Source organism: Colossoma macropomum, unplaced genomic scaffold, assembly GCF_904425465.1.
Source record: "Colossoma macropomum unplaced genomic scaffold, Colossoma_macropomum, whole genome shotgun sequence".
NCBI lineage: Eukaryota > Metazoa > Chordata > Actinopteri > Characiformes > Serrasalmidae > Colossoma > Colossoma macropomum.
In genome coordinates, this window is record NW_023494805.1 from 367,822 (window position 1) to 381,623 (window position 13,802).

At 37.0% G+C, this 13,802-nt stretch overlaps 1 protein-coding gene and 1 pseudogene across 3 annotated transcripts; one reads left to right on the forward strand and one right to left on the reverse strand.

Moving 5' to 3' along the window:
* Positions 1 to 13,802, reverse strand: part of LOC118826312 — a 545,149-nt pseudogene that overhangs the window by 342,543 nt on the left and 188,804 nt on the right.
* On the forward strand, positions 6,847 to 11,537 carry LOC118826354 (zinc finger protein 239-like). Of its 3 annotated transcripts, none has more exons than XM_036597305.1 (3): positions 6,847 to 6,871; positions 7,568 to 7,637; positions 10,424 to 11,537. In XM_036597305.1, the coding sequence occupies exon 3, from the start codon at positions 10,541 to 10,543 to the stop codon at positions 11,468 to 11,470; it is 930 nt and encodes a 309-aa protein (XP_036453198.1). In that variant the 5' UTR covers positions 6,847 to 6,871; positions 7,568 to 7,637; positions 10,424 to 10,540; the 3' UTR covers positions 11,471 to 11,537. The 3 variants fall into 3 exon arrangements, with proteins under 3 accessions (XP_036453198.1, XP_036453200.1, XP_036453199.1); XM_036597307.1 differs by lacking the exon at positions 6,847 to 6,871 and adding an exon at positions 7,040 to 7,056; XM_036597306.1 differs by lacking the exon at positions 6,847 to 6,871 and having other exon boundaries at positions 7,352 to 7,637.

Consider the following 13,802-nt stretch of genomic DNA (forward strand, 5'->3'; position numbering starts at 1 on the left):
TGTTATTAGATTATGACGTTTAACCCAAAATGGCATCCATGAGGTGGAATATGTAAGAGAGAGGAAACAGGAAACAGAATCAGAGTCAGCAGGATGGCACACAATAACAAGGGAAGTGAAAATGTGATGCGAATAAAGCAGAGCTGATAGAAATGTTCAGTAATAGTGAGAATTAGAGCTGTGATATAGAGAGAGAGGGTTATTTCTTGCTCTCTCTCTCTTTCCATTATCCAACATTTGGGTTAATGGCGTGAACCAGTTGCTGAGTTATTTTCTTTACTGCACCCTGTCTAAGCCAGTTTCCTTTACCTACAGGTAGAAGTTTAAATTTGTAATGGCAGAGTGCCGTGGACAGACTGAATATTTTAACTGAAGATTTGTCACCTACCTTTTAATAAGTCAGAATTCTTATTTTTCTGATGGCCATTCTGCAGAAAACACCAAGATGATGCAAATTCCCATTTATATCATAATAAATGGAATTTTCCATTTTTTTCAAGGGGGACAGGTTTGGGTAACGGCAGCACATAAAATGTGGAACACAGATTAAAATGAGATAGAAATTAAATTTCATTTCTGTTGTTTTTCCACAAATATTGAGATACATGCAAAATTTAAATATATAGATTTTTCTACCAAAATGCTAAAAAAAAAAGGAAGGCTTTTATTTTAAGGTTTTTATATCAGAGTTTTAAAACTGCAAGTTTGACAGTAGACACAACAACAAAAAGCATACCTAGTACAATATGTGATTACTGAAATATTATCGTTTTTATTGTTTATTAAAGTAATTGTCTATTTGATGTCACTTAATAAAGATAAATAATGTGGGAGAGAGGTGATAAAGGACAGTTGAGAACTGACCTGGTCAGCCTTTTTAAATCTTTGTAAGAAGGCATTCCCAATATACATCCAAGCCTCCTCAAAAGCATGTAGTGTCTGACTCATTGAAGTGTCCAATTGGATATGAATCAATAAAATGGTTATGATGTTTAGTTCTGGATTACGTTTGCTCATCTGTTTCTTTTTTGTATTTGGATTGTCTGTTTTGGTTCGAGTGGCCTTGTTTTCCTTTGATGTGGATCATGTATTTAGCAAATTAAATAAAAAGCTTAAATACACATGCCCATTCGGAGTTTTGCTTTCTATGGTATGTCATTTAATTGACTTTGTGCATCAACCAAGATACATTCACTGGTTGTCACGATCCCCCACTGCTTACTATGTCTCAGAGGCCTATATCCCCATTACTTGGAGACGCAAACTTTTAGGACCAATACGAATGTATGTGGAATTAACAGTGGTCTTCCTACCATCAGTCTTGCTAAAATAGGCCTTTGAACAGGCTTATAGGAAAGTGCTTTAAGACTCGTGCACTTTTTACCTAACCTTTCAGTTTCTTTTTAATTATTTGTTTTTCCTTAAGCATTTGTATTTTACACTTCGTGATTGTTTCTCCTCCCCCTGACCCAGAAGGATAAGCGGTTTGGAAAATGTGTGTGTGTGTATCCTTCCTCCTGTTTACTATATCTTCTTTAAAACGGTATTGTACCAGAGGATTAATCCAACAGTCTGTACTTTGTTAAGGAAAACATTATTTATTGTAAGTTTAAGTCTCTTGGGGTCAAATGCCATCACTGTCATCACAAGGATAGTTTAGAGTTTGTTTTTTTTTAAGTGATGGTCTTCCTTAAATGTTATATGCACAGTTTTTTGCATAACTTCAAAGTATAATCAGGTTACAGCTGCCATTCATCCAGTGATATGTAGTAACTCTTCGACTTTCTTCTAATTTTGTAAGAAATAAACCTATCTTGCTTTGCATTTACCTCAAAAGTGATGGAAGCCATATCAACCTGACAGAAATGCATGTGATGTGGATCTTTAAAATGTAATGCAATGTGGTCTAATTACCTTCATATGGTTATCCAGCACTTATAGGGAATGGATAAGTATTATAGCCCTGCCATACGAAGTTTCAGACTTCAGAAGTCAAATCTGTCATGACTGGACAGAAATCAGACACTCGCAGATTAAGATGAGCATTTTAAATAAAGGGCTTAGGCACGAAGGGGTAGTCAAAAACAGTCCAGGTCAGCAACAGCAAAAAACAGAAGTAGTAGAGGGGCATACCAAGAGACATAGTCGAATAAAGAAGCAAAATACAAAACCGGCAAAACAGAGTACAAAAGGGAGAGGCAAAAACTCGGAGTAACAAACAAGCAAAAGTCAAAACACAAAAAATCAAACAGACAATGAACGCTTCATAATGCTAGAGGGCTATTCAAAACTCGGCAGAAAACTAAACAACATGAGAGTCTAAATAGGATGGGACACAGGTGCAAACAATCAGTATTCGGGTGATTGGGAACGTGGGTGAGTCACATGACTCTGGTTAGGAGTCACGTGGGAGTCAGAGGCATCATGGGAGTTGGAGTTCTGTTCGGCTTGGGAACTGAAGGGAAGCGTGACAGAATGTTTATTCATAGCATATTTGAGTAATTAACTGTCCAGGTAGTAAAGTGACATGCTACCAACATTGATAAGTGATTCATAGCATTTTAAGAGATGTTTACACACCATGGAGTAAAGTGACTTACAATTAAAAGTCTACAATTATTTCCCCAACCTTTGCAGCAAAATCCAAGCCCAGCCATGAAAAGAGACTTAGTTGATAAACAGCACCATGAGGAATGTCCTTATTTTATTGGCAAGACAGACGTCCGCTGAGGAGGCCCTTGTAAAATGTACCATCCAAACCCAAATCAGGAAACCCCAAACTCTTGACTTTTGAACATGAAACCACAAAGTACAAAGATGTGTCTGCAAAAATGTAAAATTCTTTTCTAAAATGAAAATATCATCACAATCCACAGCCTTGTTACTCCGGAGTAACTTTGACTAATTTTGTACTTGCATCAACATAAATTTCTCCTTTCAAACTGAAAACATGTTACTGCTGAACAATACACTATAATTGAAAAATTCCATAAAGCGATCTTTGAATGATGCCATAGAAGAAGGACATTTGGTTTTCTGAAGAACTATGTTTGATAAAAAGATCTTTGCGTGAGAACAGCAATTTTAAGGTGTATAGAAGCAAATCCTATACCATTTTAAGAGTTCTTTCTAGAACATTTACTTTATGTGGAAGTTCATTAAACTTTAAAAAAGGTCTTTACCTGCATACATGTCATGGACAAAAGTCATTCTTATACATCTATTAAACCAAAATGGTTCTTTGATGACATTGTGCAGAGAAGCCTTTTTAGCACTTAAGAACCTTGCCTCCTTTCCAGAGTATGATACTGGTAGCAATAATTATCTTCTCAATGATTTTTTCTGTGATGGCTGCCCGACAATGAGCTGCAAATGCTGCTAAATTTATTCCTGGGGTCAGTCACAGAATGTTATGAAACAACGGGTCAAGGTTGCATTGCTTAATCACTCAGACACAATTACATACTATACAAAGGCAAGGAATAAAAAAATTCTCCTTGAAAAATCTTTGAACAACTTTGTTTCATTTAAAGTAATTCTCCATAATACTCTATAGCAACATCCCCAATAAATTGCAGCTTCTTTACTTTCTACATAGTTTTTGATGATTCTTAATGTTACAAACCGGTCTAGGTCAGGCCGCAACATAAAAATAAAGAGGCCTCTGTGCCCTCCCGGTTCCCCAAGTCACACATACAACCAATTTTTGCAACAATAACAATTTGGCTCTATTTTCTAAAGTTCAGTGCTTAAGACATTTATGAAACATAGGGGGAGGGAAGGGTAAAACAACAAACAAAACATAGCTTACTTAAGTTTAGAAAAATATAACTTACCTAACAAACAAAAAGAAAATCAACCTATCATCCCAACTAAAGCAAACCAGGACAAAAAGACAACAAAAAATAACCCCCTTTTTCCCCCAATGAGAGTTTATGTACAAGAGCCGTGTCTGGGCAGCCACGGTAGCTGAGTGTTTACAGTGTACTTCAATGAAAGTGTTACAATATGAGCTAGCTTTACGAACATCTCAACGACAAACAACAAAGCACCAATAAACCATACACCACTAGCCAAGCTCTCCCACCAACACAGCTCTACAGCAGTAGAGTCGCTCAAGTGACTGCAGGGAACTGGGAACACAACAGAAGCCACACCAGAAGCAAAAGCACCACACTTCCTCCTGGGCGTCTCTCTTTTATTGGCGGCTCCCCCTGGTGGTGGCTCAGTGCATCTTCCCTCAGCTCTGCAATAAATACAGAAGACACACTACAAAAAAAAACACTATGACCCACAGGGTCATAACATTAATAATTGTATAATTGTATAGATTAATGAATGCTACCAATTGAAATGATAAATTACCCAATATGCTTTTAAGTTATGCACTCCTAAAAATTAAGCATACAACCAATTAATTATAATAAAAATTGTATGTCATGAGCCTGGGATTGGTTGACTTATTAACTATTTGTTATCTTGCTAATAGGTTTATTGTAAATACATATTTTCCTGTTGATGATCTTTTCATTAAGAATCTGTATAACATTTCCCTTACTTCTTTCAAGGAGATATTATCTTTCTCATGTGACCACTCACATAATATGTTCATATTAAATTAGGATAGCTTTAATTTAATTTACTGTTTACCTTTCAGTAAAAAATCAAAACATTTTTTTAACTCAAAGAAAATCTTTCAATGCAAAAAGAATGTGAAGGTCAACTTACAATAATGAGGTAAATAGTTACTCATAATTTTTTATTTAACTCAACATAGTTTAACTAAAATTGATCCTAACTCACACTTTTTTAGCTCTGAATCTCAATAAGGTCAAAAATAAAATTTAAGTTGAGCCTATTTAAAAACAATTCTCAACGTGCTGCCTCTTTTAGTTTAATCAGTCAATACCTGCTGCCTGCCAAAAAAGGCTAGATACTGCTTTTGACTTGATTTAGTGGCAAAGTTAACTTAAAAGTTAAAAGTTAAGTCCAGCGCACCGTGAGAGCAGCTGAGAAGATCGTTGGCACCTCCCTCCCCTCCCTCCAAGAGATATACAGCTCTCGTCTTACCCCTCTGCATGGCAGGTGATCCCACTCACCCACTACACAGCTTCTTCAGCCTGCTGCCATCAGGGAGGAGACTGAGGAGTCTCCGGGCCAGGACCACCAGTCCACCACTCCCCAATACTGAACTCTGACAGTAGTGGTCAAACACAGGTTCCTGACCCCCACTCCCCAATACTGAACTCTGATAGTATTGGTCAAACACAGGTTCCTGACCCCCACTCCCCAATACTGAACTCTGACATTCTCAGGGACTGTTATGCATCCAATACTTTGTTATGCATTCATCACTTTAACTGCTCCATAAGTTCATTCCAATTTACACTACTGTTTATATTTGCACTATTTATACCCACAGACCTTAATCTGTATGTGCCTCATGTCACTTTAGTGTTAATTTCATGACCTTCTATATTTATATTATTATTATTATTACTATTTTTCTACAATTAGTGTCCATTTTGTTTACGATTAGTGTTTAGTGTTTACTAAAGACTAGACTTCGCTTGAATTATGAGGGTAACTGTTTTGAAGCATTTGGGAGCAGAACAGAGTTCCAGTGGTTTGTTGAAGATGTGAAAATTGGTGCTAGTTGGTCCCAGCAGTGCTTTAGGGTGGATGGAGAGACTAAGTGAGGTGCCAGGGCTTTTCTCACCTTCTGTCTGCTGAAAAGCCTGCTAATGTGTTTATTGATAGTGGGATGAGCAGAGGGCAGAGGTGAAAGCGCCAGGGTGGGGGAGAGGTGGGGAGGGGACTGGCAGAGAGAGGCTGAAGATTGTCCTTTATGTCTTTAAGTCTGCAGTATAAGTTATTCAAGTCTTTGGCAATCGTTCAGAAGGGGGTCTATCTCACCTTGTAGCTGAAGATCTCTTAGAGGTGTTTGGAGTTGCATGCCATGATTTTTGTACTAAACAGTAAAAGAAACAACCACATTCAATTTATTTACATAGAAACTGAGTAAATATATGTAATTTCAAGTTTATTTATCATTTGCACAACATGACAGGACATTCATGCATTGAAATGCTTGTGGTGAGGCTCAGGTAATCACTCTACAGAAGTAAACAAAGTAAAAATTGAAATACAAAAAAATACTGAAACTGAAATATATTAAATATACACAAAATATAGAAACAGAAGGGACCTATGTAAGTAAAAATGTACTGAGAGAAAGAATAAATTTAATCAGTTAGGGAATAAAAGTGAAATTAATTTGGCATGTCACATGAATAGAGTTCACCTCTTTAAAACTGTTTTTTTGTTTGTTTGTTTTTTGACAAAGTATTAATCGGTATAAGTGAATGACCACCAGAAAATGTTATTTTCCACCTCAGGCTGTTAAATCAGAGACTATATGAGCTTTTTTGAAAAGTATTTTTTGCAATCCTGTTACAGAATTTTAGGGAGATGTATAAGTGCCATTTAAAAGCCTCTTTTAATTCATTATTAAAAGAGGACATAACTAATACAAGAAAAATAAACTACCATATATATTTTGTCCAGACATTTCTCTGCTGCAATATGATTATTAAATGTGTTCCGACATTCTTATTCCTTTATTTTATGTTCTATTTGTGTAAATTGCTGCAGTAAATAAAGCTGCTCTTACGAACTTTTAACCAGTAATAGTGCAGGAGGTGGGGTTTGGAGGAATACGGGTGGGATTAGAAAAATAACGCCCCCAGATCCACATTGATGACGTCGTTGGGGGCGCTAGTTCTGTAACGGTGCTTCTCCAAAGACAATAAAGTGGAGAAGAAGAAGAGCTCTGCGGTATTAGAGAGAAACAGGAGCTGATCTGCTGAAGGTAAAGAGAGTTTATCACTTTTTCACTCTGTTTACACTGTTTATAACTCACTCTTACAGAAATAGAGAGAAACAGGAGCTGATCTGCTGAAGCTAAAGAGCTGTTTATCTCTTTTTCACTCTGTTTACACTGTTTATAACTCACTCTTACAGAAATAGAGAGAAACAGGAGCTGATCTGCTGAAGGTAAAGAGCTGTTTATCACTTTTTCACTCTGTTTACACTGTTTATAACTCACTCTTACAGAAATAGAGAGAAACAGGAGCTGATCTGCTGAAGGTAAAGAGCTGTTTATCTCTTTTTCACTGTTTACACTGTGTTTATAACTCACTCTTACAGAAATAGAGAGAAACAGGAGCTGATCTGCTGAAGGTAAAGAGCTGTTTATCACTTTTTCACTCTGTTTACACTGTTTATAACTCACTCTTACAGAAATAGAGAGAAACAGGAGCTGATCTGCTGAAGGTAAAGAGCTGTTTATCTCTTTTTCACTGTTTACACTGTGTTTATAACTCACTCTTACAGAAATAGAAAGAAATAAACTTCAGTTTCTATACTGATTAATTTTTATGTAAGTTACTGAGTAATGAAGCTGATACGTTTGTAGTTCTTCTGAAGTTTATTTTACTGCTACTACTTTTCTGTTAGATACATTTTACTTCTTGTGTCATTGTTTCATTGAAGTAAATGTTTTTAGGTTTGGGTGGTGGTGAGGGTTCTGCGTAAGTTCTCATGGGGGACCGTTGTATGCAATTTCACTCACTCAGGTGAGTAATGTATGTGTTTACTAAGTTTATGTTAATGCATTACTAAATCAGAACAGGTTGCATCACACAAGTTAGTTTTTATGTCAAATTTTTCTAAATATTTACATTTCCCCTTAAGAAGGTGATGCTGATTTGACTTCCAAATCCAAATATGAAACATCCATAGCTTCGGTTCAGTGAGACCATAGCTTACATCCACAGATCCAGCTTCCTTTACTGTTGTTTACTGAGGGTCATAAACCTCATGGAATATAGATTAATTAAATTCACCCATTCAGATAAAACTAGGGTGACTGATTTGAGACTATGAATTGCCACACCCTCTTCCACATTAGATTAATATTGTCTTTTTTTAGGGTGAAGAACCAGTAGCCAATGGCTTTCTCTGCATATCACACAGTTCACTGTAGCTTACACTTTCTGAGTGTATTTTTTTATTTTTAGGAAAACCAGTTCTGGGACATAGAGGGTCATGGTCACCCACTTTCTTCTCTTGATGATGGGGAGAGGGGTCGTAGGAGGTGTGAATAGGCTGCAGACAGGGTGTTGTAGACTGACTGTAGTTCAGCGGGAGGGAGGCAGAAGATCTTTGTTTTAAATCTCTGAAGTAAAAGATATTTAGCTGGTTTGCAGCATCTGAGGCTTCTGGCTGGTGGTTAGTAATGATCTGGTGATGAAGGAACTGTTACGTCAACTTTTACTGTTTATCTCTATCTGCATTTGACAGACTTGACTTTCTTGTTGACTGCATGTTTAGCCCTTTGATATGGTCAGCACTCCATTAGCTTCTTCCTTGGCTGTGCATAGTCTCTCCAAGTCAGTGGATAACCGGGGTTGATTGTTGTAAATGTAAATAGTTTTTTGGGATGCACGTTTCCTCGCAGAAGCTTATATTAGAAGTGGCTGCACCTCTCAGTAATGTAAATACAGCAGCACAGTCTTTGGTGAACTAGTATTAAAGCACTCACTTAACGGCAGTTTTTAAGTTCCCAAAATGTTAAAACTTCAAATGCAGTAAACCAGGGTTTCTCAACCTGTGGGCCGTAAAGCACCCTGTAGTGTTCTCGGGGGGAGGTGGTAATTGGCGACCTATGACGACTATCACTGTCAGTCATAAAAGTGGAAAAAGATTAGTAATAAAGAATCAAAGAATCAAACATTATCAAATTATAACCAGTATACGTATAAATAAAAGCATTGTAAGAGTAGCCTAAATAAATGTCATCTGTTTGAGACAACACAGCCACTGGCACTCGATGCAGACAGTTAGTGAGCCAGAAATGGAGATGTTTCTCAGGGCACATTCACACCTACCTTGCTTGGTGTGGACCTATTCAATTTTTTTCTTTAGTTTGCTCAGTTTTGACATCTGTGAACACTCCACTCATACTCAGGTCTGCAACAGACAGGTGAACCAACTTGGCAAGAACATGGGTCTTGATCCGTTTCCAAACAAAGCTTAGTTCAGTTCACTGCTGGTGGGAATGCATTCTATGATGAAATGAGGGCATTCATCAGTAGAGCTTGCTTTCCTCCCGTTCTAGCAGCACACCAAATCTGTACTTTCAGCAAAATCTGCCTGTTTAAATATTTAACTCTTTACAGACTTTCAGTAAAATAATAGTGAAGAAATGTTTGATATTGGCTCGTGGATTGCAACATACTTTGGACCTCACTGATTAAATTCAAACTTATAAATTTGTCCTATAAAAGCAGATATCAAAAGTTGTTGTTATTATTATTATTATTATTATTATTATTATTATTGACTGGGACGATGCTATACCAAAAGCCTGGTGTGTGCAATGTGGTTTGGCTATTTCAAATGAATCACGAAACCCCTCAAAACTAAAGAAACATCTCGAGACCCAACAATTACTCTTGTTGGAAAGCCAGTGGAGTGTTTATAGTGCAAACAAGATAGACTTCAACTGCAATTGAAATGGACAATCTGATCATTTTCAGTCCTTGATTATCAGGTTGTTACTTTGATGTAGCCTCTTCTTGCCACCATAACAGCAATGAGTCTGTTCTCCTCAAATGCTTGATAAGACTGGAGAACAGAGCAAACAAATATCAGATCACTCAATACAAATCTCTCCAGGTCCTCCAGGGTTCTACCTCCTCTTTTTCGACTCTCCCCTTCAGCTCAGCTCTTTTTTTTTTTAACCCTTTTTGTGTCACACAACAGGGTCCCTTGGGCCATTGGATGGATAGACATACTCAAAACATCACCAATCCTACACTATATTTAACTGTGGGCATGAGGTTCTTCTTCCATGCAGGTTCACTACAGCTCTGGTTGTTTTAAACTACTTAATCATAGTCGTAACAGTGGATATAGGCTTTTTAAGTGTTTCCCTATTTTTTATTTTTGTAACCACTGCTTGATACAAGTAGGTTAATGTGGACTTTACATTGTTTTGAGAACACACAAGGATGGAAAGTGTGAGTCAAGCTTGTAACGCATTGTAGTATGAATAGAAGTGTCTGTAGTATGTAGTAGAGTGTCTGAAACCTTTCATGACTATAGAATTCAGGGCAGCTGGTCTGTAGACATCCAGGCAGGAGATAATCTGTTTTTTAGGAACTGATATGATGGCAGAGGTCTTAAAACAGGCAGGTACATCACACCGGTGTGATAGGAACTATTAGATTACATCGTCTCTAACAATCTGTCAACTTAGTAAAAGATTGTTTTGTTGACAAACATTTTTATTTTATTCTGTTATGCGCTTTAATTCCTGATTAACCAATATTATTTTTCCTCCCTTGTTCTCCTCCAGAATGATATTCTTTTGCAAGTCTCCGGCTCCTTGTGATCACTTTCCTGCAAATTTTTGAATACAATCCACAAATACATCATGAACCTGCTGAAATAAGGAAAGATTGAATATGACAAGATGGTGTCCAGAAGATCCAGTACTCAGAAAACATCTGCTGCTCTTCACCTGAAGACACCTCGCAGACCAACAGAAAAGATCACAGGCAAAAAAAAAAGTCACCACTGCTCAGAGTGTGGAAAGAGTTTTACTTCACAGTGCCGCCTCCAAAGACACCAGCGCATTCACACAGGAGAGAAACCGTATCACTGCTTGGAGTGTGGAAAGAGTTTTACTACACAGAGAAGTCTCCAAAGACACCAGCGCATTCACACAGGAGAGAAACCGTATCACTGCTTGGAGTGTGGAAAGAGTTTTACTCTACAGATTAGTCTCCAAAGACACCAGCGCATTCACACAGGAGAGAGACCGTATCACTGCTCGGAGTGTGGAAAGAGTTTTACTCTACAGATTAGTCTCCAAAGACACCAGCGAATTCACACAGGAGAGAAACCGTATCACTGCTTACAGTGCGGACAGAGTTTTAATATAGAGAGTAATCTCAAAACACATCAGCGCATTCACACAGGAGAGAAACCATATCACTGCTCAGACTGTGGAAAGAGTTTTACTGCACAGGGTCATCTCCAAAGACACCAGCGCATTCATACAGGAGAGAAACCATATCACTGCTTAGAGTGTGGAAAAAGGTTTAGTCAACAGAGTCATTTCCAAACACACCAGCGCATTCATACAGGAGAGAAACCGTATCACTGCTCAGAGTGTGGAAAGAGTTTTGCTATACAGAGTAGTCTGCAACTACACCTGCGCATTCACACAGGAGTGAAACCGTATCACTGCTTTGAGTGTGAACAGAGTTTTACAAGTCAGAGTCATCTCCGAAGACACCAGCGCATTCATACAGGAGAGAAACCATATCACTGCTCAGACTGTGGAAAGAGTTTTAAAGAAAGTAGTTCCCTCAAGAAACACCAGCGAATTCATACCTGAGAGAATATTTATCACTCCACAGAGTTATTCAAAGTTATTCAGGTTTTAAGACGTGCACATGATTTGATAAATATATATATATATATATATATATATGATTTTGAGCACCAGCACATTCACAAAGGAGAGAAACCGTATCACTGCTCAGAGTGTGGAAGGTGTTTTAGAGAAAGCAGTGCCCTCAAGAAACACCAGCGCATTCACACAGGAAGGAAAATGTATTATTGAGTGTGGGAAAAGCTTCTATCATTTAAATTTAAAGACACACGTGTAATAGTTAAAAAAAGTTTTTGTTGTGTTTCAAAGGAAAATACAAAATTTATTTTAAACTTCCCTTTATTATTGTTATTTTTTCCACAAATATTGAGATACATGCAAAATTTAAACACAGTTTTCTATCAAAATGCTTATAATGGAGATAAATAATGAGGGAGAGAAATGAAAAAGGACAGTTGAGAACTGACCTGGTCAGCCTGTTTAAATCTTTGTAAGAAGCCATTCCCAGTATACATCCAAGCCTCCTCCCAAGCATGTGGTGTCTGACTCATTCATGTAACCAATTGGATATGAATCAATTAAAACGTTATGATGTTTAATTTTGGATTACATTTGCTCACTTTTTTTTCTTTTTTTGTATTTGGATTGTCTGTTTTGGTTCGAGTGGCCTTGTTTTCCTTTGATGTGGTTCATGTATTTAGCAAATGAAATAAACGGCTTTACACATCCCCATTTGGAGTTTTGTTTTCTACGTTGTCATTTAATTGGCTTTGTGCATCAACCAAGATATATTCACTGGTTGCCACTGCTCACTATGTCTCAAAGGCCTATAGCACCATTATGTGGAGACAAACTTCTAGGATCAATAGAAATGCACATGGAATTAACTGTGGTCTTCCTACCTTCAGTCTTGCTAAAGTAGGTCGTCTGAACACACGCTCCTTTCCTATAGGGAAGTGCTTTAACACTTGTGCACTTTTTGCCTAACCTTTCAGTTTCTTTTTAATTATTTGTTTTTTCTTAAGCATTTGTATTTTGCACTTTGTTATTCATTCTTCTCCCCCTGATCCAGAAGAATAAGCAGTTTGGAAAATGTGTGTGTGTGTGTATTTTTTCTCCTGTTCACTATGTCTTCTTTAAAATGTTATTATACAAGAGAATTAATCCAACAGTCTGTACATTGTTAAGGAAAACATTATTTATTGTAAGTTTAAGTCTCTTGGGGTCAAATGCTATCACTGTCATCACAAGGATAGTTTAGAGGGTTTTTTTTTTTAAGTGATGGTCTTCCTTAAATGTTATATGCACCGTTTTTTGCATTACTTCAAAGTATAATCAGGTTACAGCTGCCATTCATCCAGTGATATGTAGTAACTCTTCAACTTTCTTCTAATTTTGTAAGAAATTTGCTTTATAAACAAACATATCTTGCTTTGCATTTACCTCAGAAGTGATGGAAGCCATGTCAACCTGACTGAAATGCATGTTATGTGGATCTTTAAAATGCAATGCAATGTGGTCTAATTACCTTCATATGATTATCCAGCATCTACAGGGAATGGATGGGAATTATAGCCCTGCCATACTAAGTTTCAGACTTTAAGTCAAATGTTTGTTAATAGCATATTTGAGTAATTTACTGTCCATGTAGTAAAGTGACATGCAAGCCAACAGTAAGTAAGTAATCCAGAGCATTTTAAGAGCTGTTTACACACAATGGAGTAAAGTGATTTTCCAATAAAAGTCTGCAATTATTTCCCCAACCTTTGCAGCAAGATCAAAGCACAGCCATAAAAAGGGACTTTGTTGATAAAAGTCCTTATTTTATAAGCAAGACAAATGTCCACTGAGGAGGCCCTTGTAAAATGTGCCGTTCAAACCGTAATCAGGAAACCCCAAACTCTTGGATTCTGAACATGTACCTTTGACTAATTGTCTATTTATTTTGCATCAACATAAATTTCTTATTTCAAAATGAAAACATGTTACTGCTGAACAATACACTATAATTATAGAAGAAGCAAATTTGGTTTTCTGAAGAACTATGTTTTATAAAAAGATCTTTGGGTGAGAACAGCCGTTTTAAGGTGTACAGAAACTAATCCTGTTCTAATTTAAGAGTTCTTTCAAGAACATTTACGTTATGTGGAGGTTTTAAACTTTAAAAAGGTCTTTACCTGCATACATGTCATGGACAAAAGTAATTCTTATACATCTATTAAACCAAAGTGGTTCTTTGATGACATTGTGCAGAGAAGCCTTTTTAGCACTTAAGATCCTAGCTTCCTTTCCAGTGTATGATATTGGTAGCAATAATTATCTTCTCACTGATTTC

Excerpts from the sequence above, each read along its gene's own strand:
- LOC118826354 (XM_036597305.1), top strand. The coding sequence starts at position 10,541 with ATGGTGTCCAGAAGATCCAGTACTCAGAAAACATCTGCTGCTCTTCAC.